Raw genomic sequence first — 23,376 nt, 5'->3', positions numbered from 1 at the left:
CCTCACAGCTCTGGTGCTGACAGCCCTGGCTCCTTTCCCACAGGGAGCAAGGATGCAGCTGTGCCTGCTGGGATAGGGGCACTTGGCCAGGGAAGACACATCCAAGGCTTCAACAAGCTGCCATCTCCTCCCTCCCGTGGAGAATGCCCCCTTTCCCAATCCCCGAAGCACGCAGAGAAAGGATGATGCTGGACCTGCTGGATCCCACCTGGTTTTCGGCAGAATCCAAGCCCAGGATGAGGGAATCAGGGCTGGGATGAGGCACCGATTTGTGCCAGGGTCTGTCTGTGGTTATCAAGAGCTTGGACTTGGCTGGAGCCCACCTGGAAGGGAGGTGGGAGGCAGCAGCAGCCTGGCTGCCCTTCCCCATCCCCTGGAGCATCATTTACCTCCAGCAGAACACAGGAAAGCACCTGGCAGGCAAGAGCACCAGGGAAAAAAAGTGTCGGGGGCCAGGGTGGTGGGGAGGGGGGCTGGATCCTGCAGTTTAGCAGGTTTTATCCAGCAGCTATAAACAGAGCAGAAGAGATAAAGGTTGCAGTGCAGATACAGATTAGGTAGGTCCCTTGAGGCTGTGACACCTTGAGATAGAGGCAGATCTTCAAGGGAACGGCTCGCTGGCAGCGTGGAAAACACGGAGCTGAGCGGCCTCCAGCAGCACCTCAGCACCTGGCCCACAGCCACGGGTGAGAACTGGGGTGATAGGGCAGGGTGGGGGAACCGGGGCAGCGTCCCTGGTACCCCATCCATGCCTTGTGTCCCACTGCATCCCGGGTACCCCATCCATCCCTTGTGTCCCATCCATCCCTCATGCCCCACTGCATCCGGGGCACCCCACGTGCATCCCATGTGAATCCCGGGTACCCCATGTGTGTCCCGTGTGAATCCCGGGCACCCCATGTGTGTCCCGTGTGAATCCCGGGTACCCCGCGGGTGTCCCGTGTGAATCCCGGGTACCCCACATGTGTCCCGTGTGAATCCCGGGTACCCCACGTGTATCCCGTGTGAATCCCGGGTACCCCACGGGTGTCCCGTGTGAATCCCGGGTACCCCACGTGTGTCCCCTGTCAATCCCGGGTACCCCACGTGTGTCCCCTGTCAATCCCGGGTACCCCACGTGTGTCCTGTGTGAATCCCGGGCACCCCACGTGTGTCCCGTGTGAATCCCGGGTACCCCACGTGTCCCCTGTCAATTCCGGGTACCCCACGTGTGTCCTGTGTGAATCCCGGGTACCCCACGTGCATCCCCTGTCAATCCCGGGTACCCCACGTGTGTCCCATCCCCTGTCCCGGCTCATCCTGCCAGGATGCAGCACAGGGCAGCAGGGAGCACCAGGAAGTGCTGACCATCTACAGAGGTGGGACTCGTGGAGGAAAGTGATGCAAAAAGCAGGCAAGAAATGGCTGTTTCAGAATGTCTGTGTGTCCATCTCTGCCAGCAGGATCCGGAGGGATGGCAGCGGTGCCTGAGACCCTCGGGGCAGGCAGGGACAGGAGGGACAGACACACACCACGGTGACCCTGGGATCCTGGCTTTGCCATCACGGCTCCCACATGGGTTTGTTCCCTTCCTGGCAGGAGCGCTGCTGATTTACTCGCTGTGGTTCGGTTTAAAGCAGGAGCACAGAGCAGGGAAGAGATGGATGTCTGTGCCACTGCCCTTCATCCTGCTCCCTCTTCCCATCAAGCCCACAAGCTTGGTTTGATCAGCAGGCAAGGGAGGAAGGATTTAATAGCCAGGTGTACCAGCAGAAACATGGCATGCCATGTGGTGGAATTTCTCATCAGGGCTCTGCTCCTGCAGTTTCTGGAGGGCATCAGCATCACCCCGGCTCTGCTGAGGAGCAGGATGAGTTGCAGGATGCTGGGCCATCCCTGGAAGTGTCAAATGCCCCATGGAACAGGGCTTGCAGCAACCTGGTCTCGTCAAAGGTGTCCCTGCCACCAGTTTTAAGATGAACTTTAGGATCCCTTCCAACCCCAGCCATGCCAGGACTCTGCTTCTCTGCTGGGCAGGAAACAGGGCAGGAAACAGGAGAGGAAACAGGGCAGGAAACAGGGCAGGAAACACAGCTTTTCTGAGCCCTGCATGTGCTGCAATGTCCCTGTGGGATTGGTGTCCCTGTGGCACCAGGGCGTCCCTGTGGCACTGGATGCAGGACCCAGCAGGGCCTGTCCCCGTGTCCCCAAGGGCTCTATTTGTTACTCCAGGCTCCATTAATCCCTGACTCAGTTCCCAGTCCCAAGCCATGAGGAGAAATCCAGGTGGGAGCCAAAGTCAGCGTCACCCGGGGGATTCCAGCGGCCACCTCCAGGCCCAGCTCCGGGGGCTGCCGTGACGGGAACCTGCTCTGGGGGCTGGGGTCCCCAACGCTGTCCCTGTCACCAGCAGCCTCTCCCCGAGGTTACCCCATCCCTCTCCCCCTTCTCCTGCAGTCCTGTCCCTAATCCCCCACGCCTTGTCACACATCTCCCACCTCGACCCCAGACCCCAGATCTCAAACCCCAGACCCCAAACCCCAAATGCCAGATCCCAAACCCCAGACCCCAGACCCCAAACCCCAGATCCCAGACCCCAAATCCCAAACCCCAGACCCCAGACCCCAAATGCCAGATCCCAAACCCCAGACCCCAGATCCCAAACCCCAGATCCCAGACCCTAGACCCCAAATCCCAAACCCCAGATCCCAGACCCTAGACCCCAAATCCCAAACCCCAGACCCCAGACCCCAAACCCCAGATCCCAAACCCCAGACCCCAGATCCCAAACCCCAGATCCCAAATCCCAAACCCCAGATCCGAGACCCCAAATGCCAGATCCCAAACCCCAGACCCCAGATCCCAAACCCCAGATCCCAGACCCTAGACCCCAAATCCCAAACCCCAGATCCCAGACCCCAAATGCCAGATCCCAAACCCCAGACCCCAGACCCCAAACCCCAAATGCCAGATCCCAAACCCCAAACCCCAGACCCGCTTGGTTTGACACCCCCGCTCCCCCAGGCGGAACTTTCCTCGCAGGGCGGGAGACCATAGAGGAGAAAGGCAACAGCAAAGCGGAGCTCTCCGGGAGAGATACGGAAGTGACAGATACCCCTTTCCTCCAGTGTGACTTGGAACAATATAAACTTCTGGCTTTAATAAACAAAAAAAAAGAATATTTTTAAGATGTTTTAATTGTGATTGTTGGCGCGGTTTTCTCCTCTGTCTCTGTAATGTGTCCCCAGGCCGCCCAGGATCCCCCCGTCTGTCTCCCCTCATGGTACACGCCTCCTCAGTTACTCTCTTTGCGCGGCGGCCTGGGCGCGGTTCCTCCGCTGCGCTAGGTCCGTACGAAAGTGGCGTAGGAGGGCTTTGATGGACAGGGAGCCGCAGCCAATGGCGCGGCAGCACCTGCGGGCGGACAGCCAATGGCGAGGCGGCGCGGCCGCCGGGGGAGGAGGGGCGAGGGCCCGCCAGGGCAGGGAGGGGGAGTCGTGGAATGGCGGACGGGCGGGCCGGCCCGCCCTGGTGGTAGTGAGACCGGGGGCGCGGAGGGGACAGCCGCGGACAGGGTGAGTGTGAGAGGGACGAGAGAGCCTCCCCAGTCCCCCCGGGCCGTCTCTTCCCGGGGGAAAGAGGCAGAGGCGCTGGAGTGGGCCGCAAGGCTCTTGCCAAATAGTGAGTTTTGAGGTCGAGGCGGGTGGTATTTCCTGCCACATAGTGAGCCGGTGCTGCTGTGGTCTCGGGCGGGGGTTTCGGCGGGCCTGTCTCGGTCTGGGGCTCCATCCCCGGCCTGACACTTCCCCAGCCCCTCCCGGAGGCCGCGGTTCGGTGCGGGGTGTGTTCCCGGGCCGGGCTGGCCTGTGGGAGTTGGGGTGTAGCGGGGCTGTCCGGGGTGCTCAGAGCCCCGTGCTGGGTGAGGGAAATGTCGCTGTCCCGAGGCCTGGCCGGTGTCCGCTGTCCCGGGCCCGTCCCGCAGGTCTGGCATAGCGGGGAACACCGGGGCACTCAGGAAACGAGGGGTGCTGCAGGTCCCTTGCGGGGGACCCTCCCTTTCCAGGCATTTGCGGCCTGAGTTTGACATCGGGACTTGGGGAAACGTGTCCGTGTCCGTGTCCAGAGGCTGCCGGGTGGCAGCTGGGTGCCCTCAGTGAAGGAAACTTCTGTGTCCTGCCTGTGTTCAGCCCCACTCCTGGGTGCACCCCTCCATCTGTCTGGGAACACTTTGAAGTGTGTGTGGCACCTGTTTCTCTGTGAATCTTGCACAGCACGTAAAATCTAGAGCTCCTTGATGTGACCCCCTGTGCGTGCTGTAGTGTGCTTAGGAAAATGTTTGGGCTTTTTTTTCCCTGAAAAAAGGCTTTGGGTATGGTTGGGTAGTTTGGTTTAGTGCACTAACCTCCTGGTGGCCTCAGACCATATTTCTTCTAGAGAAGAAGTAAGGTATTAGGAAATGTCTTTGTGACTACCTCACCAGTGTTTAGTTAGTGTTGGGGTTACTTCGGGATACATGTATTCTGGAGAAAGGTGAGGATTGCAGTTTCTCCCTGTTAGATGTCACTTGACTTCTAGGACCTTCCTATGGTAGGATTTTTTATTTCCCTGTCAGAATTTCACATTTGGCCTTGCTGTTTTGCTTTCCTTGGAAGCAACGACAGAATTGGGCACCTCTCCATAGGTCAGAGCTCTGATGGGGCTGAGGGATGTGCTAATGCTGGGAGTTCAGCACTAGGAAACACCTAAAGTCTTGAATCTTTCAGCACTGCAGATGTTGGTGGACATGAAATTCTATCAATAATGATTAAAAAAACTTCTGTTAAATACCTCAGCTGCAGGCAGAGTCACAATTGATGGAGCCCTCTGTAACCCTCACACTTTTGTGTCCTTCCTGAAGACTTGTGAGAGGGAGAAGTTGAAATTAAAAGATGTTGGAAGCCATTTGAGGGGTACAGATGTGCTTTCCTGAGACAAAACTGGTGCAAAAATGTTGCTTTTATGGAATCATGGGATGGTTTGGGTTGGTTTGGACCTTAAAGGCTCTCATTCCCCCCCTGCCATGGGCAGGGACACATTCCACAGACCTGGGAAGTTCTGCTTTATGGGAAGTACCGAGTCTTGTGCGCTCAGTCACATGAGGAAGGGCAGTGGTTATGTTTTCCACCCATTTTCAACATCTGCAGAATCAGTTGCTGCTAAACACTGCAGGAATTCAGAACGCTGCGTTGCGACACTTTTCATTCTGATTTGTCCCTTCCTGACCTTGAATGGGTTTTGCCATAGAAACCGACTCGTAGTTTAATCCCAAACTGAGTTAAAAACAAACCAGGGCCAACATCTCCCCACGAGAGCACAGCCAGCACGTCCAGAGAGCGACTTGGACTCCCCCTCACATCCAGGACCAAGCAGGAGCATAACCCCTGCACTGGGGTGGGCAGAGCACACCAGGCACAAAGTTCAGGGCACTTTGGGGGTTATATTTCTTTTTAAGGAATGTGCTTCAAAATACTGAAGTTTGAGTGACAGGGTGTGACTTGAGCTTGTGGGAGCCAGCTGACACTGATCTTGGCTCAAGCTGCAGTTGTCACTCTTATCCCTGGGCGTGTTGGAGATGGTGGGATCGGACTTTCTGGGATTTACCTTCCAAAGCCTCGATTTCTGCACGATTTAAAGCCTGGAGGAGTGGGTATGGCAGCTCCCTTATAGCCCACCTGACAGGAGGTGAAACCTTGCTGTGCTTTCTAAGTGTGGATTGTAAGAGGATAAACTTCTAGGGGTGAACTCAGCGTAAACTTTTCCCTAAACTATATCTTTTCCACTGGTTTTAAAAAGAATTGTGATTTTTTTTGTCTTGTCTGGTAATGAGATCAAAAAGTAAATGTTCCAAATTCCATTATTTTAATATAAAGAAATAAAATCTTTCTGATGGCTCGTGCCAGTATAAAACTGGTTTCCCTGTGACTAATGTGACACACCACACAGAAATGGTGCATTTTTGTGAGTTACAACTCTGAAGGTATTTGCAGACAGTGATTCATGACAAGGAATACAACCCTTCTGATCAGTCCCAACCCAGTTTCTCAGCGTGCTTTGAATATATCTCATTCTTCAGGGCTGGTCTAGGAAAAGTTGATTTCATTCAGCAAGGTTAGATAATCATGGTGTGTGGGTGGAGGGGTTAAAACTTCAGCGATTGCCTCATGTGCATAAAGTTACAGCAACAAATCCCTCTCCTGGGTTTATTTTGTTATACTTGTGTGGTGATAGAAGAACAAAGGTTGGTAGGATTAATGTTTTTCTGAAATTCAAGTTTTCTTTGACAGATTGTAATAAAGAAGATTTCAGCAAGTGTTAAGACTTGGCTTTAATCTAGATAGTTTCTCTCTGTGGGTTTTCTGGACTCAAAATGTTTAATAACTTTAAATACAAGGCTTTGGGTTTGCCTCTGCTTGGTTTGATGATAATACTGAGCCCTTGGTTGTTCAGCTGACCAAAATACGTTGCTCATGAGTCAGTCACAAACCAGGAAAGAGTTTGAATAGCGATTGTGTTTGCATGTGCTGTGGATAAAGTTCCTGCTGTCCTCGTGCAGAATGGGACACCAGGAAAAAACACTGCCAAAAGCTCCTTCTGAGGGTTCCAACAGCCACCACGGGCCCTGTCCGGTGGCTCAGCTCTGCTCCTCTGTGCAGTTTCTACAGCAAATGCACAGGAAACAACCCAAAAGTGACACACTGTGAAAACCCAGGAAGGCAAAATGCAGCTATTTTCCCAGCCTGTCTTCTGTGTGTTACTGTTTTCAACAGCACTCTGGCTGAAATGGGATCTGTAGTAAGAAATTTGTGTATTTGAGTGTTTATTCTCACTGTGCAAGGATAAATATTTGTGAGATCAGGGCCTTAGTTACCACAGATTAACATTTATTTAAATACTTTAGGTATTTATAAACACAGGATTAAAAAAGGCGTGTGGCAATGGCTTCTGGGTAATAAGCAAATGACTGCTCAGAACAGAACCACCCTGGTGACATTAACTTCCTTTTGTATTTTTGCAACTCTGTAATAAAAAGACATGTTGGTTCTTTTTTTGAGGATGGGAGGCAGATCAGGCTTCACTGTGAAGGGAGTGCTTGGTAGAAGGTGATCAGATTCAGGTCTAATTCTCATTTATATGACATTTCTTTTCCAATCTGAAGGTTTGCAAGATATTTTTTTCCCTGCCTGGGAGGCAGTAGAGGGGCGGTCCCTTCCCGGAAGAACTTAAATGTGAACTTAAATGTGAATTTTCTCCAGCAAGCAGAGTGAACTGTTAATCACATTCTCCATCCCAGCTCCTTCCCCCCAGTAACGGGCCTGGGAAATAGTTCATCTAGATCCCACCCTAATTCCTGAAATGATGGGAAAGCTCTCTGGTGTTAGCTTGCTGCTGGAGAAGTGGTGGAGCTCAGATATCTCAAGTATGCATCTGCCAGGGGTTTTGAAGAAGGAATTTAAAGCACCAGGAAGCTCAGTGGATGTCTCACAAATGGGTCAGTGGTGACCTGCTCTGTCCCTTCAGTGTCAACTCCTCTTGCACTGCAGTATCCCAGACTCTTTTTGGGGAGAAGTGGTGCTTTAGGGGCTGCTGTGATGCTGAGAGGAGGGCAGGAGATGCCTGGGAGGCAGCAGCAGTTTCCACTGGTTCTTGAGGGCTGGAAGTTCTGCCTGGGAGGCTGTTGCTGTGTCACTGCTTCAGTGAGCTGTTCCCAGGTCACTGCTGACTTCTTTGTGAGGTTTGGGTTCTCCTGCATTACTGTTGGAAGCAGTGCACAGTCCAGAATGGGTCAGAACAAACCACTAAATACGGTTTGTTCTCACTGCTCTTGTAAATCAAACCTAAGCCATGAGTTATTAGTTTGGTTTATACTGAAGGTGCTCCATAAGAACTGAGTGCTTCTCTTGTGTTTGATCATAGAACTCAGAACAATTTGGGTTGGAAGGGACCTCAAAGGTCATCTCCTTCCTGTGCCATGGGCAGGGACAGCTTCCATAAATAAACCGGGTTGCTCCAAGGCCTGTCCAGCCTGGCCTTGAAGATGCAGCCTGCAAACCCTCTACCTGGAAGGGGCTTGTTTTATATGAATGGTGATGAATTTATTTGAACAACTCCTTTGTGAAGCAAAGCCACACATAGATTTGAGATTAAAATCCCCTAATCGTGAAGTGAAAAGCATAAAAGGAAGTGTCTTTTCACCTAACATGATATATATATATATGGGATTTGCTGCCCCAGGATCTCATGAATACACTGTTCAGATGAGTTAAGGAACTGCTCAGACCATTTTATGGAAGTGAAATCCATGAAGGACAGTTAAAATGATAGTGTTTGTTTCCACATGGTCTTGGGATGCAGTGGGGTGCTGCAGCATGGAAAGGCAAGGGAGAACTCTTCCTCTGTGCTTGCCTTGTTGCCATTCTCTTCGCTTGCTGCATCTCATACCTGGGCATGATGAGAGTGCTTGGGGTGTCTGGTATGGCTGCTCCAAAGTCCTGTCACTTGTCTTCATTCACTGATGTTTCCAGTGATGTTCCAGAGGAACCTGCCTCTTCCAGGCCTCCATTTCTCATCAAACTGGGCTAATGACTCTGACCTTTTGTTTGTAAAGCAAAAGGAAAAGGATCAACAAAATACTGGAGCTTATTTACTATCATTACTGAAATGATGAGCAATGCCACTTTACAGCACTTCAAAGAGGCTGTGCTCATAAGATGCTGGAAATCCCTTGAGAGAGAAAATGTTTCAGATGGAAAAAGAGGAGCAGGAGTATTCCTCACGTTCTCCTCTCCTAAGTGTACTCTCCTGCAAGGCATGGAGGCACTCTCCCCCTCCAGCCCTCTCCCCTCCCAGCTGGGCACTTTAAAATAGTGCTGACAAAATTTGCTGGTTTTGATAAACGCCAAACTCGCTGCTGTCACCGCTCCGAGTTCTGCATAAGTTGTTCCCATACTGGAGTTGTGCAAAGTACTCTTGTTGACCTATTGTATTACCACTAATAAGACTGAATGTGGTTTTAATTTCTCATTTCCTCTTTCTCTGGATGCCCTTCTCCTACTACTTAGTCTTACTTCAGGTCTCTCTGGAGCAAAAGTCTCTTTCTGTTGCTCAGAGAATGAGCGAAGCATTGCTTTCAGAGCGCTCTGCACTGGAGGGCTTTAAGTGGCATTCAGGGGAGGCTATCAGCCACAATATCTGATGTATTGGTGTGGCTGCAGTTCATGCATGGAGTGCAAAAAATGGGATTTAATTGGGAGGGAGGGGGAATAGCGGCCTTGGCTGAATGGATGGGTGAAAGTTCCCCGACCACCCCTTAGCCCAGCAATAGTTGGCTGAGTGCTTGCCAGAGCGGAAGCGAGTTCCCTTTCAGGCACCCTGCCTTTGTCACCGTAAGAAAAAGCACACACGCACTCGCATGGGTTTGGCCTTGCAGCTGCAAAAAAGCCCAACCAGGCGAGAGAGAACCATGCACACACCCAGATCCTGTTCTTTCAATACCAGCAGCTGTGGAGCCGGTACTTTGCTGGAGGAAAGCTTAGAGCTATAAACACAGCTTGTGGAAAACCTTTACCTTCTGTCTAGGGCAGCATGAAATCACTGGCCGCTTCCCTTCTGCAAGCTCAATTAAAAACGTCTGTAATTAACTTTTACAAAATAGCCTTTTGGTTGCTATTGAGAATTCAATATTGTATCAAGGAGGTTACATCTAGGGGCTGGCTTCACATGAGAGGTTTCCATAAAGCAGCTTATTATAGACCTTGTGATAAGCTTGGCTAGAAAGGCCTGCATCCTTAGCATCCCTAATACAGTCTAATCTCTCTTTTCCCAAAAAGATCCGTTCAATAAAGTGATGATTCCCCCTGTACTCCAGTACCTGCATCCAGCTCTGGGCACCCAACACAAGAAGGATGTGGAGCTGCTGGAGGAAGCTCAGAGGAGGCCATGGAGGACTCCCCTCTGCTCTGGACCAGGCTGGGAGAGCTGGGGGTGCTCACCTGGAGAAGAGAAGGCTCTGGGGAAACCTTAAAGATCCTTGCAGAGCCTAAAGGGGCCCTAAGAAATCTGGAGAGACTTTGAACAAGAACATGGTACAAGGGGGAATGGCTTCAAACTGACAGGGCAGGTTTAGGTTGGGTTTTGGGAAGGAATCCTCCTTTGTGGGGGTGGTGATGCCCTGGCACAGGCTGCCCAGAGCAGCTGTGGCTGCCTCATCTGTGAAAGTGTCCAGGTTGGACATGGCTTGGAGCAACCTGAGAGAGTGGAAGGTGGCCCTGCCAAAGGCAAGGGGTGGAACGAGATGAGCTTTAAGATCCTTTCCAAGCCAAACCATTCTGAGATTTTATGGTTTCAAACACCCTTGAATAGTTGTGGATGGTCCAGAGCCTGGAGTTTGCACTGGAGATTACATAAGGTGAGATCACTGCTGGGCTCAGAACATACAAAATGGAAATAGCTACAGTTTAAACTGAATATTTTTCTGCCTGTCCCAAGGAGATTTCACAGGCATCTGTCACCACAGCCAAGCTGAAACCTGACCCTGCTCTGTCAGACCAGGGGGGCTGATCGAAACTGTGGGGCTTTGCTGGAGTCTGCTGGAAGGTTGTTCAGTCCCACTGGCTGCAGGGATGGAGAAAGTGAGTCCAGGGATTGTCATGCTGTTGAGCAAAACCAGAGGGCTGCTCCTCGCAGCTTCCTGCAGCTCTGCCTGCAAATCCCAAATGGCAGCCTGGGATCCTGGGCCGTGCCTGTGCATTGCACAGATGGCTTGTGCACACACAGACGCTGCATTCAGCATTTCTGTGGGATCACCTCGCTGGACACTGCTGTGGAAGAGCTGGATAATCCCAGACGTGGAGTAGGCTCCTTCTCCCCCAGCCCTGGTTCCTCTCCCCACCCTTGAACAGGACAAACCATAGGTGTGGGGAAAAACTGCCCGGAAAATCCCAGACAGGTGATGGCTTTTGGTACTGGTGTGATGGGATCCTGCTTGTTCTCCTGAGTTCACAGCAGTGCCCATCTTGCTGGGCTCCTGAGATCCCAAAATCATATTCAGGCTCTTCATGTGGCATTGTGTATATATATTTATTTTTTCCCTCCACAATGAAAAGCCTGTGTATTATTTTGATTTTATTAAGATGCTGTTTATAAATAGTTTTGATTCAGATGCTCAAGGCCAATCTCTTGTCTTTTTGTGACCAAAATCTCAGCAGATATAACACTTCTGGGAAATATCAGGAAGTCAATGTCTTTTTTTTTTTCCTTTCCTCATGTCAAAGGTTGACTTAAAATATTAATGCTGCAAAGATTCATTTAAGATATTAAAACTGTTCAGGCAAGAATACATGTACATATTGTAATTACTTCCTTTTTCTTACAATTAAAGTAATTGGATTATATTTAATGAGCTATTTACATTTAATAATTAAGAAAAGACTTATCTTTCCAGTATTCCCCAAGTGCAGCAGAAGGGTGGGGGCACTCAGAGCTGTGATATAATTATCTAGGCGTGAGTTGAAACTGAAAGAGCAGTTGAGCTCTATAGAAAACACTTGGAACTGGTTTGTTCCTACTCTTTCATTAATCAAAATAGTTTGGTGTGTGGCAAAGAAGGGAAGGCTGAGCTTAGCTGCAAATGAGACAGAGTTTATCTGCTGAAAAGGAAGGTTAAAATATGCTCAAACTTAACGAATAAGTCATTTAGGTGGGAAAAAAGCACACCCTCTCTTTCCATATTAATTACTGAGCGCTGCCCAGGAATGAGAATGTGCTGCTGTATTGTGAGTTGGGCTTTGTTAGTGCGACAGACACAAGCCTTTCCTGTGGCTGGGGAGGCTGCTGGGAAGCAGAGGAAGCAAAGGCACTGTGCTCATTAGCGGGAATTCAGGCCGGGACGGAGGGAGGGTTTGCTTCAGCAGCCGCAGTCCTGGGGCTGGACTCCTGCGCAGGCATTCCCGCAGCCAGGGGCTCCTGCAGGCCCTCCACGGGAGCTGTGGCCAGGGATGCTGCTTGCCTTCCCACCTGCATTGTTGTCTCTTCTAGTCAACACCCTTTGAAGTGAATGCAGCAGTTACAGACTTTGAGGCTTGGAAAATTCTGCCCCTCTGTTGTGCCCTGGTGACCTCCGGTGCTGCCTGCAGCTCTGGGGTGTTCCTCACAGGAAGGACATGAAGCTGTTGTGGTGAGTCCAGAGATGCTCCAAGGGCTGGAGCCCCCCTGCTCTGGGGGCAGGCTGGGACAGCTGCTGTTGTCCAGCCTGGAGAAGGCCCCAGGGAGACCTTAAAGCCCATTCCAGTGCCTGAGGGGGCTCCAGGAGGGCTGAAGGGGGACTTTGGACAAGGGGGAATGCCTTTCCACTGCCAGAGGACAAGGTTAGATGGGAAATTGGGAAGGAATCCTTCCCTGTGAGCGTGGTGATGCCCTGGCACTGGCTGCCCAGAGCAGCTGTGGCTGGCCCATCCCTGGAAGTGTCCAAGGCCAGGTCAGACAGAGGTTGGAGCAGCCTGGCCTAGTGGAAAGTGTCCCTGTCCATGGCAGGGGGTGGCATGAGATGGTTTGTAAGACCTTTTCCAGCCCAGGCCATTCTAGGACTGTGGGATTCTAGGTGTGAAACCTTCCCAGGCCTCTCCCTACATACTCCTGAAATGTTTTAGAACATATTGTGGGTTTTCAGTAGCCAAGTGCACCAAAGCTGCCTGTTGATTCACACTCGTGATGCCACTCTGTGTTGTCACTGACCTTGTATTCTGTCCCAAATTGTTCAGAGGTTTAGTAGTGAGCATTCTGCTCCCTTTGCTGCTCCTGTTTCCTAGGAAGCAACAAAGCCAGAGCTCTTGTGGTGCTGAAGGAGCCCTGCCTCTCTCTCCTGATGTATACCCTCACAGCAAAGACCTTGAAACCTTTCTGTTCTGGAGCTTTAATTCCTGTTTAATCGATAGTTCTGTATTCTGAGAATCAAATCCCTGTGACAGCTCTCTTTAATTGAGCTAAACTGCCTTTCTCTTGTCACGTCTCTTCTAGAGTTTTATTTAAATGCATTTATTCTGCCTGTATCCTAGTCAGGTATTGATAGGAACACCAGGTGACCCTCTTTGTTTAACTTGTTTTTCAGCTAAATGAATGGAAACATTAATTAGTGCAACGGTTTGTTTTGTAGGAATAAAAAAAAATAAAAGTCTAGGTCAAACTGCTGGCTCTATTAGCACTCCAGCAGAAGCCAGGAGGATCTGTATGTTCCCCATTAGTGACACCCCCATCCTTCCACCCCCAGACAGATTCCTGACAACAGCTCTGAGCGAGTCCCTCTCCAGGAGAGCAGCCTGGTATTTATTCCAGCAAGATCATCTTCAGCAAAGCTGATAACAAAAAGTTTAAAAGGAAGAGCCAAATTTTCAGTCACACCTGTGCAATCCCCTTGAGGGCAGTAAATGATGATGATAATGCATGAGCCAGACAAAAAAACCTGCAGAAAATGGCTTTCTGAGCCTCTTTTGCATTTTTCAGAGCCAGCAGACTGGGGGGGGGTGGGGGGAAGGCAGGGGAGGGGAAAAAAAAAAGGTATTTTTACTCTGGGATTGGAGCAGGCTGGATGTTTGTTGTCTCAAGGACTCCACGCTGTACAATCCTTGTTATGCTGCAGGATCAGGGCTGACGTTCCCAGTGCTGGAACATGGCTGTGGAAAAGGGCAGTGCTGCTCTTGCCCCATGGTATTACCCAAACATCCTCTTTCGTAACGCCGGCAGATCAGGCCTGCAAAGTTCTCTGCTTGGTGATTGCAGTGCGTTATTAGTGCACAGAGGGGTCGTGGAAGTGGATTTTTGTGATCAGCTAAGTGTGTTCTCCCAAAGGTCCTGGATTTTCAGTAGATCCTGCTTCAGGAGAGCTTTTGTGTGAGGGTGGGTGAAAACACAGCATGTGTTTCCCATCCCACCGGCTGCTGAGAGATGGTGGGCAGCGTTTTCCGCTGCGCCGGGGGGGTTTTACCCGTCCGTCTCCCCCGTGGTTTTTTGGGAGAATAGACCACTGTGAAAGGAAGCAGCCCTGCAGCTGCCCTTCACTGCTGACTCCTGCTCAGCTGCTGGCAGGCTGGGCTGGTAATGACAGATGAGCCTGTGATGCGTTTTTGGGAATGAATACTTGTTACAGCTGGCGGGATGGAGTAGTTTGTGGCATCACATGGCAGTTTGCTCTATAATTTTGCTCCCTATTGCTCGGATGCAGCACTGATTGCTGGGTCTCTCTCTGAGCGTGGAACTGGAGCATTTCTGATTGCCGCATCCCACTTCTCTGTGGCTGCATTGTGAGCTTGGATATAGCCCTGAGCACTCAGCAGAGCCTTCTGCTGATTTTTTTTCCCCCTCAGCTCTCCCTGTGTGTGTGCGTGTGTGGCTGCTGCTTCCCTTTCTGCAAGTCTTTTGGGGTTACATAAAAGCCAGTCTCTTTCTGGCCATTACAGCTACATGGGGGAGTAGTTACTGCTGAGAGAAGCTTGAAATTCGAAGCAGAGTTGTCACAGACATTAGAAAGAACAGTCGGTCTGCGTTGGCAAGCTACTGAGTTAAGTCTTATTTCATACTGATGGGAATTTCAGATCTGATTATCTCCTTTCCCCCTCATTCCCAAACCTGCTGGTGTGTCTAGTCCCCCGATGGGCACTCCTAGAGGCGGCTCTCCAGAGCGCTTAGCTGAGGGCTTGGTCTCTGACTGCGCTGCCTGTTTGTGTCCAGGCAGAGGATTCTGTAAGCCCAGCCCAGGGCAGGGTGGTTGCTCACCCTGACGTACTTGGAAATCAAGCCTAAATTCCCTTCCCTTCTCCAAAAAAAGCACTCTGCCCTCCTTAGGTGCTTTGTGCTACACCAGACACTATGACAGATGATCTCACTGCTGGGGTCCAGATTTATTTGCAGATGGTCCCTGATCTAAGAGGTTGTGTGTCACATTGAGCGGGGAATTACCCAGGTGACTCCCAGTAACGCTATGCTAACTGGTCAAATACCAATGGGGAGAACCTTGCCAGATCTCTCGCTCCAACTCACCTGTTATTTACAGCTCTTTGTGTGCGATGCATCCGCAGGGCTCGCCTTGGAGTCCTGCCTGCCTTCTCCTCTGCACCACCACAGTGACTGTGCTATCTGCCTGCTCTACAAAAAAAACCCAAAAAACAGGTCTGGTTCCTGTCTTGCTGTGCAGTGCTGATTTCTGCTCTGCTTCAAACCACTTGTTAAGGAGTATTCGCTCCGAGTTGCTGTTTTCAGTTGACAGAACTCGCCTTGGAAAGCAAATACTCAATCCTAAAACATCCCTGTATTGCTTCTCAATCGTTGTAATCAAAGTCTGTCTCCTTTATTGTTCCTAACAATTGTTCAATTTTACTGTGCCAGCCCTATTTATTAAAAATAGTCAATAAGACGTGGCTTTGTGCGAGGGGTTTATGTACTGGCAGTTCTTGTTTGAAACAAACCAATTGTACTTGATTCTAATCCAGAGCTGGGATTCCTGAGTGATCTGCTGCAGCAGAGCTCATGGGGAGAGCGGTCGATGGCTTGCTGATAAGAAATCTTGGAGCAGCATGCTGATCTTGGATTTACCTCGGCTTTGCTTAAAGTGCTGGATTCCAAAAGGCAAGAGTCGCAAGTCACACATTTTTCCCCCTTTTCAAGCCTGTGTTGGGCCACGCTTGTTCCCCAGTGCCCAAGAGTATTTGCAGAACTAATTGCCAAAGGCAGAATCCTCTTAAAAGCTGGTGAGCAGGACATTCAAGGTGAGAGCTTCTTGTGGCAGGAGCAGGGTGGCAGGAGCAGCCACGGGATGAAGCTCTACTCATGGATCCTGCTTTCCTGGAAAAGCACGAAGGCACCCATGATGTGTGCAGTGAGAAAGGACTGGAGTTGTGGGGAAGGATGATGGGGAGCAAAAACCCGGTGAATCCTGGAAACAAAGTGCCAGTTGAGGCTGGAAAATCAGTAGGAATATAGGAGCAGTGAATTCAGCTTCCAGGGCTTTTTCATACTCAGCAGACTCTGGGCTGGAGCAGGCCAGGGCTCGGCAGAGCCTGTGTAAGCATTTTAGGAGAGGGGAAATTATGAGGCATCCTGGCAATGCCCAGCTGTAGGTGGGGCAGCAAGGGGAAAGAAGCTGCGGGGCGAAGCTGGGCTTTTCAGATGGTTTGGCTTTTAGTCACTGCCGTCACAACATCATCAAGGCTCTTAGAGCCTTCTGGGATTCAAGTCATGACTTGGAGGCTTCAGAGGAAGTCCTTGGGAGCAGGTAGGAAGGGTCTGGTTCAAGTGGGAGAGGAAAATCATTTGTTTCCTTGTTTTTAAGAAGGTGTGAAGCACAGTGGTTGGGAGGATGAGTCTTTTGAGTGTGGATTGATGCAGCAGGATTTGTGGATTTTCCTTACGGCTCTTGCAGCCAGCAGAGATCACTGAACTTCTTTCCTCGCACTGTGTTTCAATTTGATGCCTTTCTTTGTTTTCCATATTCATTAGAAATCTGTTGCAGTTTTCTGTTTCTAGAGGCAGTTTCCTTTTACTTCTAACATACTTGATCTTCTCTCCTGTTACACTGGGATCAGGGCAGCTCCTCTGTGCCCATGTCATTCTTGCAGCTTCTTTAAAAACATTGTTTGCACCCCAAAACTCTACACTCCTGAAACAAATCTAATCTCCAGAATTCATAAGCAAATGGAAGTGCTTATCTTTACCCCAAAGATAAAGATTTTCGGCCTTGCAATTCATTTAAAGCATCTGAATGGTAGGATTTAGTTATAATATATGGTCTGCGGTCATTGTGTGACAGTGACTAATGCCTGATGACCAGGCTGGCCAGCCAGGGTGCAATTCTGCTGTGCTGTCATGCCCTGAGCACAGAAAGTGAAGCTGTTCTGGATGGCCCGTGCTTGGCACTGCGCTGTCAGTCGCCTCCTTAATGAGTCTCTTAACGAATAACAGCACGAGCCTCCCAGAAAGCTTTTTTAGCTCTGTCCCTTCTTTCATTTACTGCATCTCCTCCCTGCCCCCAGCTCACGCCTTGTGCCACCTCCAGTGTTTTGCTTCCTCTTCCCCTTCCCCCTTTGCTCCCATACCTTGTCCCTTCTCCACACCTGGTTTTCTGTCCTACCTGACTCCTGCCTTTGAGATACACCACTTATTTTCCAATCCACACTATTAATCTTTGTCCCACCTACTCATGAGGCATGAAGGTTTTACAGGAGCCCATTAGCTGTTATCTCTATCCCTACCCTCCAAACACTCCAGGAAAAAGCAAGGTCTTACCGTGTTCTTGTGGGGACATCACCTGCTCTTTTTGCAGGTCCCAGATTTCCTTCATAAAATCTTGAAGCTCCTCATCCTTCTGCTCATAAGAGAGGAATTTTAGCTTTAAAATGCCTCTTATCCAAAATCTCTTCTGGGAGAGCAGGGTGTTTGTCCATAGCCCCTCCTGCCCTTCCTGCCCTGATCATCTCTGATGCTCCACAGGGTTAATTTAATCCCTCAGTTTGCTGGATCCTGGCTGGCTTTAGGGGCAGCAGAGCTGTCCCCATGGCCTTGGGAAGCGCTGCTGTGATCATGAGGGTTAAACTCTCCTTCTGCAGTGGAGTGTGGCTGGCAGGATGAGCTGGGCTATAAAGGGAGACTTTCTTAGCCTTTATCTCTGCTGTCTTGCACCAGTGCAAATTTGTGCTGTACATGTGCTCCACCTTAGTTTTTCTTTCAAGAAAAGCAGTTTTCACCACTACTCCTTGTTTTTACTTTCATAACATACTTAAGTTAAAAGGCAAGCACTTTTGGGGTGTCTGTATGCAGGCAATGTATTCAGAGCTTTTTTTTGTTGGTATTTGAGGCACTGCTCCCATTTTCTGCCCTGTTTTCCCCATCCTTGCAGAGATGAATGTTACCTGCGTTTATCCTACCATGCTACCATCATCTTGGGGGGTTTTTTGTCTCCTTTTATACAGTATACTCACATCTCATCTCCCACTTCCAGGCTTATTATTCCTGTTGCTGTTTTCCTTCTGTCTGTCCTCCACCTTGGAAGGTTTCCAGGCAGGCTGTCCACTCCAGCTCTGCAGATCCCACCATGTGTGCTCCCTGGCCGAGCCCTGGGGAAGCACAGGGGAGAAGCTGGATGCAGGCAGCCTGCAAATGCTGCCTTGTTTATGAGAGCTGCTTGTTGGTGCAGACTGCAGTCTGGGGGGAGCTGGGAAAGTTTGTCTGGCATGAAGCACTAAAGCTGACAAAAGATTGTAGGGCTTGGGCTGGAATCAATAAAACACAGGGTGCTGGGAAGGGAAGGTCAGAGCCCTTCCTTAGCTCACCCTGTTCCTTAAATATCCCAGCAGTTACTGATGGCTGCAGCGGACACAGGGAAAAACAACACGGACTCCATCCTCTGAGGGTCTTGCTTTTATTTATTTGGATGCAGATCTGGCTCCCCTGCTCCGTAAGGTGCTGGTTTTGGGGACCCTTTCTGTGCAGCCTGGTCTCGTGACAAGAGGTTGGAACAGGATGAGCTTTAAGGTCCTTTCCAACCCAAAGCATCCTGGCATTCTGAGATGCTGTGAAATCCCTTGTGTAGAGGCATTGCAAAATGGTAGCAACCTACATCTGCTTGTCTGGGAGATATCCCAGCGCCCGGTGCTGCAGCTCTTGAACTCCTCTGCCTTAATGGGTCAAATTTAGCAATTCAAAATCTGGCTTCTGAGGTAATTAGGAGGGATAATGCCCACTTCTTCCTCTTAACACCCTGATAGAAAAGCATCCAGGAAGGACTCCTGGACCTCAAAGATAAGCTGCCAGCTGCCACAGAGACTATCAAAGGGTGGCTCAAAGTCAAGAGCAAACAGCTGATTTTTTATGGTTCTTGGGTTTTTGCTGGTGGTGACAGGAAGCCATGTTCCCCAAGCTGTTCGCTTCCTGTTTTATTTTTACACCCAGCCCGAGCAGATCCGCATGCCTATCACATGGGAGCTGCCTGCTTCTCTTGGGTTGTTCCTCAGCTGACCTAGAAAAGTGATTCTTTCCCCTTCTAAATTAATCAAGAACTTGGGATGTATTTGCTTTCACTTAGTCCTGAAGATTTCAGGCATGTGTGATGCTCCTTGCAGTGAGCTGGTCACACAGGTTTCCTTCTCCTTCTTGGAGCTGGATGATCTGGGAGGGAGCTGGTTGATACTTCAACATTTGGGCCTGGTAGCAAAGATTTTTGTTAGTTCAAGACCCTGACACCAACCTGCACATAAAAGCGTTTTCTGTCCAAAGCATAACTTCCCGACACTTGGGTTTTCATCTGTTTTTTTATTTTATTAGTTTTTTAAAGAACTGGAAGTTTGTCCTGCCTGTTGTACAATCAATCCTGACTTCTTTCTGAACACACTCCAGTCCTGCATCCTGATTAGAGCTCCCTCAACTTTAAACTGCTCTAGCACGAAAACAATGGTCCAGTGTAAACCTCATCCCGGGGGATTTCCCAGGGGAAGAGGGGTGCAGCCTGCAGGATAAGGAACAGTCACCAGAAAGTTTCCTGGTCAGCTGCAAGCGCTTCCTGTTGTTCCAGGAGAGCCCCGTGTGCTGCTCCAGGAGGGAGGCACCAGGCGTGCTTTGGCGTGCTGGGAGAAGCTGCTTTGTTCTTGGTTTTTTTGTGTAATAACATCTCCTGTCTTCATCTGCACGGTTTAAGCAACGATTGATTGCGAGTTGGAAATGTTTCCGAAGAGGAGCTCGTAAGAGTCGTGCCAGGGCCGTGTGAGCGCGGGAGGCAGGAGCCCTGTCCAGGCAGCGGCGCTTCAGCAGCGCTGGGAACGTGGGCAGAGGTGTGGAGCTCTCCATCTCTGCCTCTGTACCTGGGCTGGGGGGCTCTGCTGTCACCACGAGTCAGAGAACAGGAGGATCTTTATTTTTGATGAACCAGTTTTCTCGGGGTGGGGAGGGGGTGAAAGAAGGCTTATAAGTAAAGCCATTTGAGAGCAGGAAAAACGAACACCATGGCTCTGGTGTGCCTGGAATTTGCGGTTGAGTAATCCTTTCCTGTTTCTTTTTTGGGTTGTTTTTCATCTTTCAGAACAGTGCCTGAAGCAGGTCCACCATGCCGTTAGTAACGAGGAACATTGAGCCAAGGCACCTGTGCCGTCAGACGTTGCCTAGCGTTCCGAGCGAGCTGGAATGCGTGACCAACATCACCCTGGCAAATGTCATTCGACAGCTGGGCAGCCTGAGTGAGTACCATGGCGAGCCTGCGCGTTGCCCTCAGGAGTCGCTACTGCTCTTTATTTAGCTCCCTTTCTACTCTTGTGTTCCTATTTCTCCCCCATCTGCCTTCCCTGGGTAATGCTAAAATGTTTTCCTAAAGAAATCTGATGCTAATTTCATATCCCTGGTCCCACTGCCTTCCTATCTAAGAGAAAATGGGGAGGGAGGTGTGTGTATGTGTGTGTGCATGTGAGAGGCTGCAGTGAAACTGCAGATGGAAGGATGGAGCACAACTCAGGCTTGTAAAATGGGAGGCTCTCGGAGCAGGCAGGATCTTGTGTCAGAGAACGTGCCTGTAATTGCATGCGCTACTAAATGGAGCTTGACTCTGTTGAATCTACACCATGTCAGTAGTCTTATTTTTAATGAAAGATAATGAAAGCAAACAGAAGCTCCTGTTTGCCCCTGCTGCTGTTTGCTGCGTTGTGAGACCCAAAGACCTGTCTGAGCCACGTGGTGCCTCCAGAGCGTCGGCGGTTTGGGGCAGCTTGCTCAAATGGCAGCGTGAGCTGGAGCAGTGCCTGGCTCAGCTCTCCAGTGGGCTGACCTGTAGCCTTGGAGAAGCTGGAGGGAAAACAGAGGCCTACATGCCACAGGAGAAACGAAGAGTTAATTGTGGTCTCTCTGGGATGACTCCATACTCTCTTGAAACGCTCTGGGTTCTGATTAACCACCTTTGTCCTTGAAGGGAGACTTTGATAATCAAATTAATCTATTGTTTAGCTTCTCTGGGGTGTTTGCAAGCCCTTCTGCTTGCTCTGCAAAGCAAGCCCTTGTCTTCCGCCATGGGGCAGGCAAAGTTTGGGTGCAGCCTCTTTCCAGCAGTGCAAACCATGGCTGTCACTGAAATCTGGGCCCGTGTTTGCTGCCAGTCGGTGTCACATTCTGTTGGGTTGGAGAAATGTCACCGCACAGGCGAGACCAGGCTCTCTGCTCGCGTTCAACTGGCCCTCGTTGTTCATTTGTTAGGTCTGGTAGCCAAGATGGTTGTGGAGTGTGAGTGAAATCCATCTCATGCATGTGAAATGGTGAGGAAGGAGGCAGTAAAGCTGTGCAAAGCCCAGCTGCAGGGAAAGCTCATCCCTGTTCAGAGACACGCTGTGGGTTAGTGTGACAGCCCTGGCCAGATCCCACAGGTTTAGACCTTCTTTGCGCAGATATTCAAAGCTTCTGTGCTTCTGGAGCATTGGGAGCCAAATGGCAGCTCGCAGACCCCGCTCGCACCCAAGTGACCAAACTCCTGCCCCCCGCCCTTTCCTCTCCTCCGAAAAACAAATCCTCTCCTCTACCTTGACTATTACAGGAACGTAGAGCAGGTTCAGTAGGCTGTGACAGCCCTGTCAAGTGAATAATCAGCCATGCCTGGTGCACCACAGTCTCTTTACAAAGATGCAAACATAAATCTTGTCAAACTTTCATATTCCAGTGAGTTTACCCTTCGTTACTATCGCAGCTGGGAGCACTTTGTATAAGTCGACTGCGCGGTTTTGTGTGATTTTACAGAATCCACAAGCTAAAGATGGAAGGACCTATTAAATCATGCCGTCTGTCTTCCTGCCAGTGCATGACAAAGATAATTCTGATTGTGAGCTGCACTTTTGCAGTCAAAGTAACTAAACTAAAAAATTAATCTCTGTCTTACCCCATCTAAAAGTGTTTGTGAGGCGCAGGTGATGTGTGAGATGCTGGGTGATAACTCCAGGTGCACTTACACAGGCAACGGAACACAGACCATCTCTTCTCTCTTCAGGGTCAAAACCAGTATAGAAAATGCTGTTATATGTTATTTTATACTTGAAATACACTTTGCAAACCAAAGATGTAATTTTTCCCCTAGTGCTTGTTGCAGTTCCTTGTGAAATTCAGAAATGTTTTTCACTTCTTGTGGAAGTAGAAATGAAATTACAACTTTTCTTTTTTTGAGCCATTTCTGGAAGGTTTTGCATTTTCCCCCAGATAAATTTGTACTCTTTTTGGTCAGATAGGAGAGCTGGTTTGTGCTGATGTGGAAAATGGAGATTGCTTCATGAAACATGTCTACAGCAAGAGCTACCTGGCCTTAGATCTCCAAACATAAAATCCTCCTCATGAGTTTGGGTTTGTTAACTGAGCACATGTGGAGTCTGCATTGTCTGGGAGGGTGGAAGGATGAGGTCAGTTGAAGTTAACCTTCAGCATTTGCTTTCTACAAACACTTGGACCTGGCATTGCCACCAAAAGGGGTGGAGAAGGTTGAATTTTAACCTGGCTTGTTCCCTGTGCTTGGCAGTGTAAGGAGATCTCCTGGGAGCAGGAACAAGGAGTGGATATGTTGGGTTAGATAGCTGGGAGTGTTTGTGCAGCTGGGCTTTGGGGGATGCCCTCTCCTTGCCGTGTGCAAGGGGTGCATTGTCTCTCTGACTCTGTAGACAACCACGTTTTCCAAAACTGCTGTTGAAATCAGACTTCCAACTGGTTTGTCTTTTCTGAATGTCAGAGAGGATCTTTAGGAGTAACAGATTCCAGAACAAACTGTTGACCATATGATGATGCACTTCAAAACCAGACTGCTTATTGGGAGCAGCCTTGTACTCAGCAGCCGTGGCTGGAAATGTTTCCCATCAGTGGGAGCACCACGGGCCCATGTCTGCGGTCGGTGCCAAGTCTGCTCTGCTCGGGGCTGTCCTCAGTGTGGCTGGGGCTCCCTGCTCTGGCTTGTGCCTGGGAGCAGAACAGAAACACAGGACTTGATGGAAGTTCTTGGGTTTCTTCCAGGTCTCCCACCTCTGTCTACCTGTGGCCATCTCCTGTTCCACTGCAGGTTTTAAACTCCTAAGGATGGGGCCATGGGTTTGTTACTCCTGCAAGTGGTGCAGCTCCTGATCTGAGCCTTGGGTGCTCTCATGGCCCAAACCATGGATGGTGCTTGTCATAGCCACCCACTGGATAGTCCAAGCTGTTCCAGAGAGAATGTCCCTGATTGAGGAGTTCCCCTTTGGTTTTGATTTAGAATCAATGTGAATGCATCCATTTTTCAGACACTGCCACCTGAAGGAACAGCAGGGTCAGTGCTGTCATCAGCTGCAGTTTCAGTTCCAGCTTTGGGTTCCAGGACTGGGTCTGCTCTTCACTTCCAGA

General features: G+C 50.0%; 1 protein-coding gene across 4 annotated transcripts in view; it reads left to right on the top strand.

The window, feature by feature from the left end:
* The first annotated feature begins 3,460 nt into the window (after positions 1-3,460).
* Positions 3,461-23,376, top strand: part of WASF2 (WASP family member 2) — a 31,695-nt gene continuing 11,779 nt past the window's right edge. Inside the window, exons 1-3 of one of the 4 annotated variants that reach the window (XM_086863698.1) lie at positions 3,461-3,554; positions 19,691-19,823; positions 20,072-20,225. In XM_086863698.1, coding sequence (XP_086719824.1) covers positions 20,096-20,225 — 130 coding nt within the window. In that variant the 5' untranslated portion in view covers positions 3,461-3,554; positions 19,691-19,823; positions 20,072-20,095. Of the gene's footprint in view, positions 3,661-19,690; positions 19,824-20,071; positions 20,226-23,376 lie in introns of all 4 variants that reach the window. The other 3 variants (XM_086863701.1, XM_086863699.1, XM_086863697.1) reach the window with 3 other exon arrangements.

The sequence above is a fragment of the Cyanistes caeruleus genome, chromosome 26 (assembly GCF_971803275.1).
Source record: "Cyanistes caeruleus chromosome 26, bCyaCae1.hap1.1, whole genome shotgun sequence".
NCBI classification, from domain to species: Eukaryota; Metazoa; Chordata; class Aves; order Passeriformes; family Paridae; genus Cyanistes; species Cyanistes caeruleus.
Note: the sequence above shows the minus strand (reverse complement) of the source record. Positions and strands in the feature narration are given on the sequence as shown.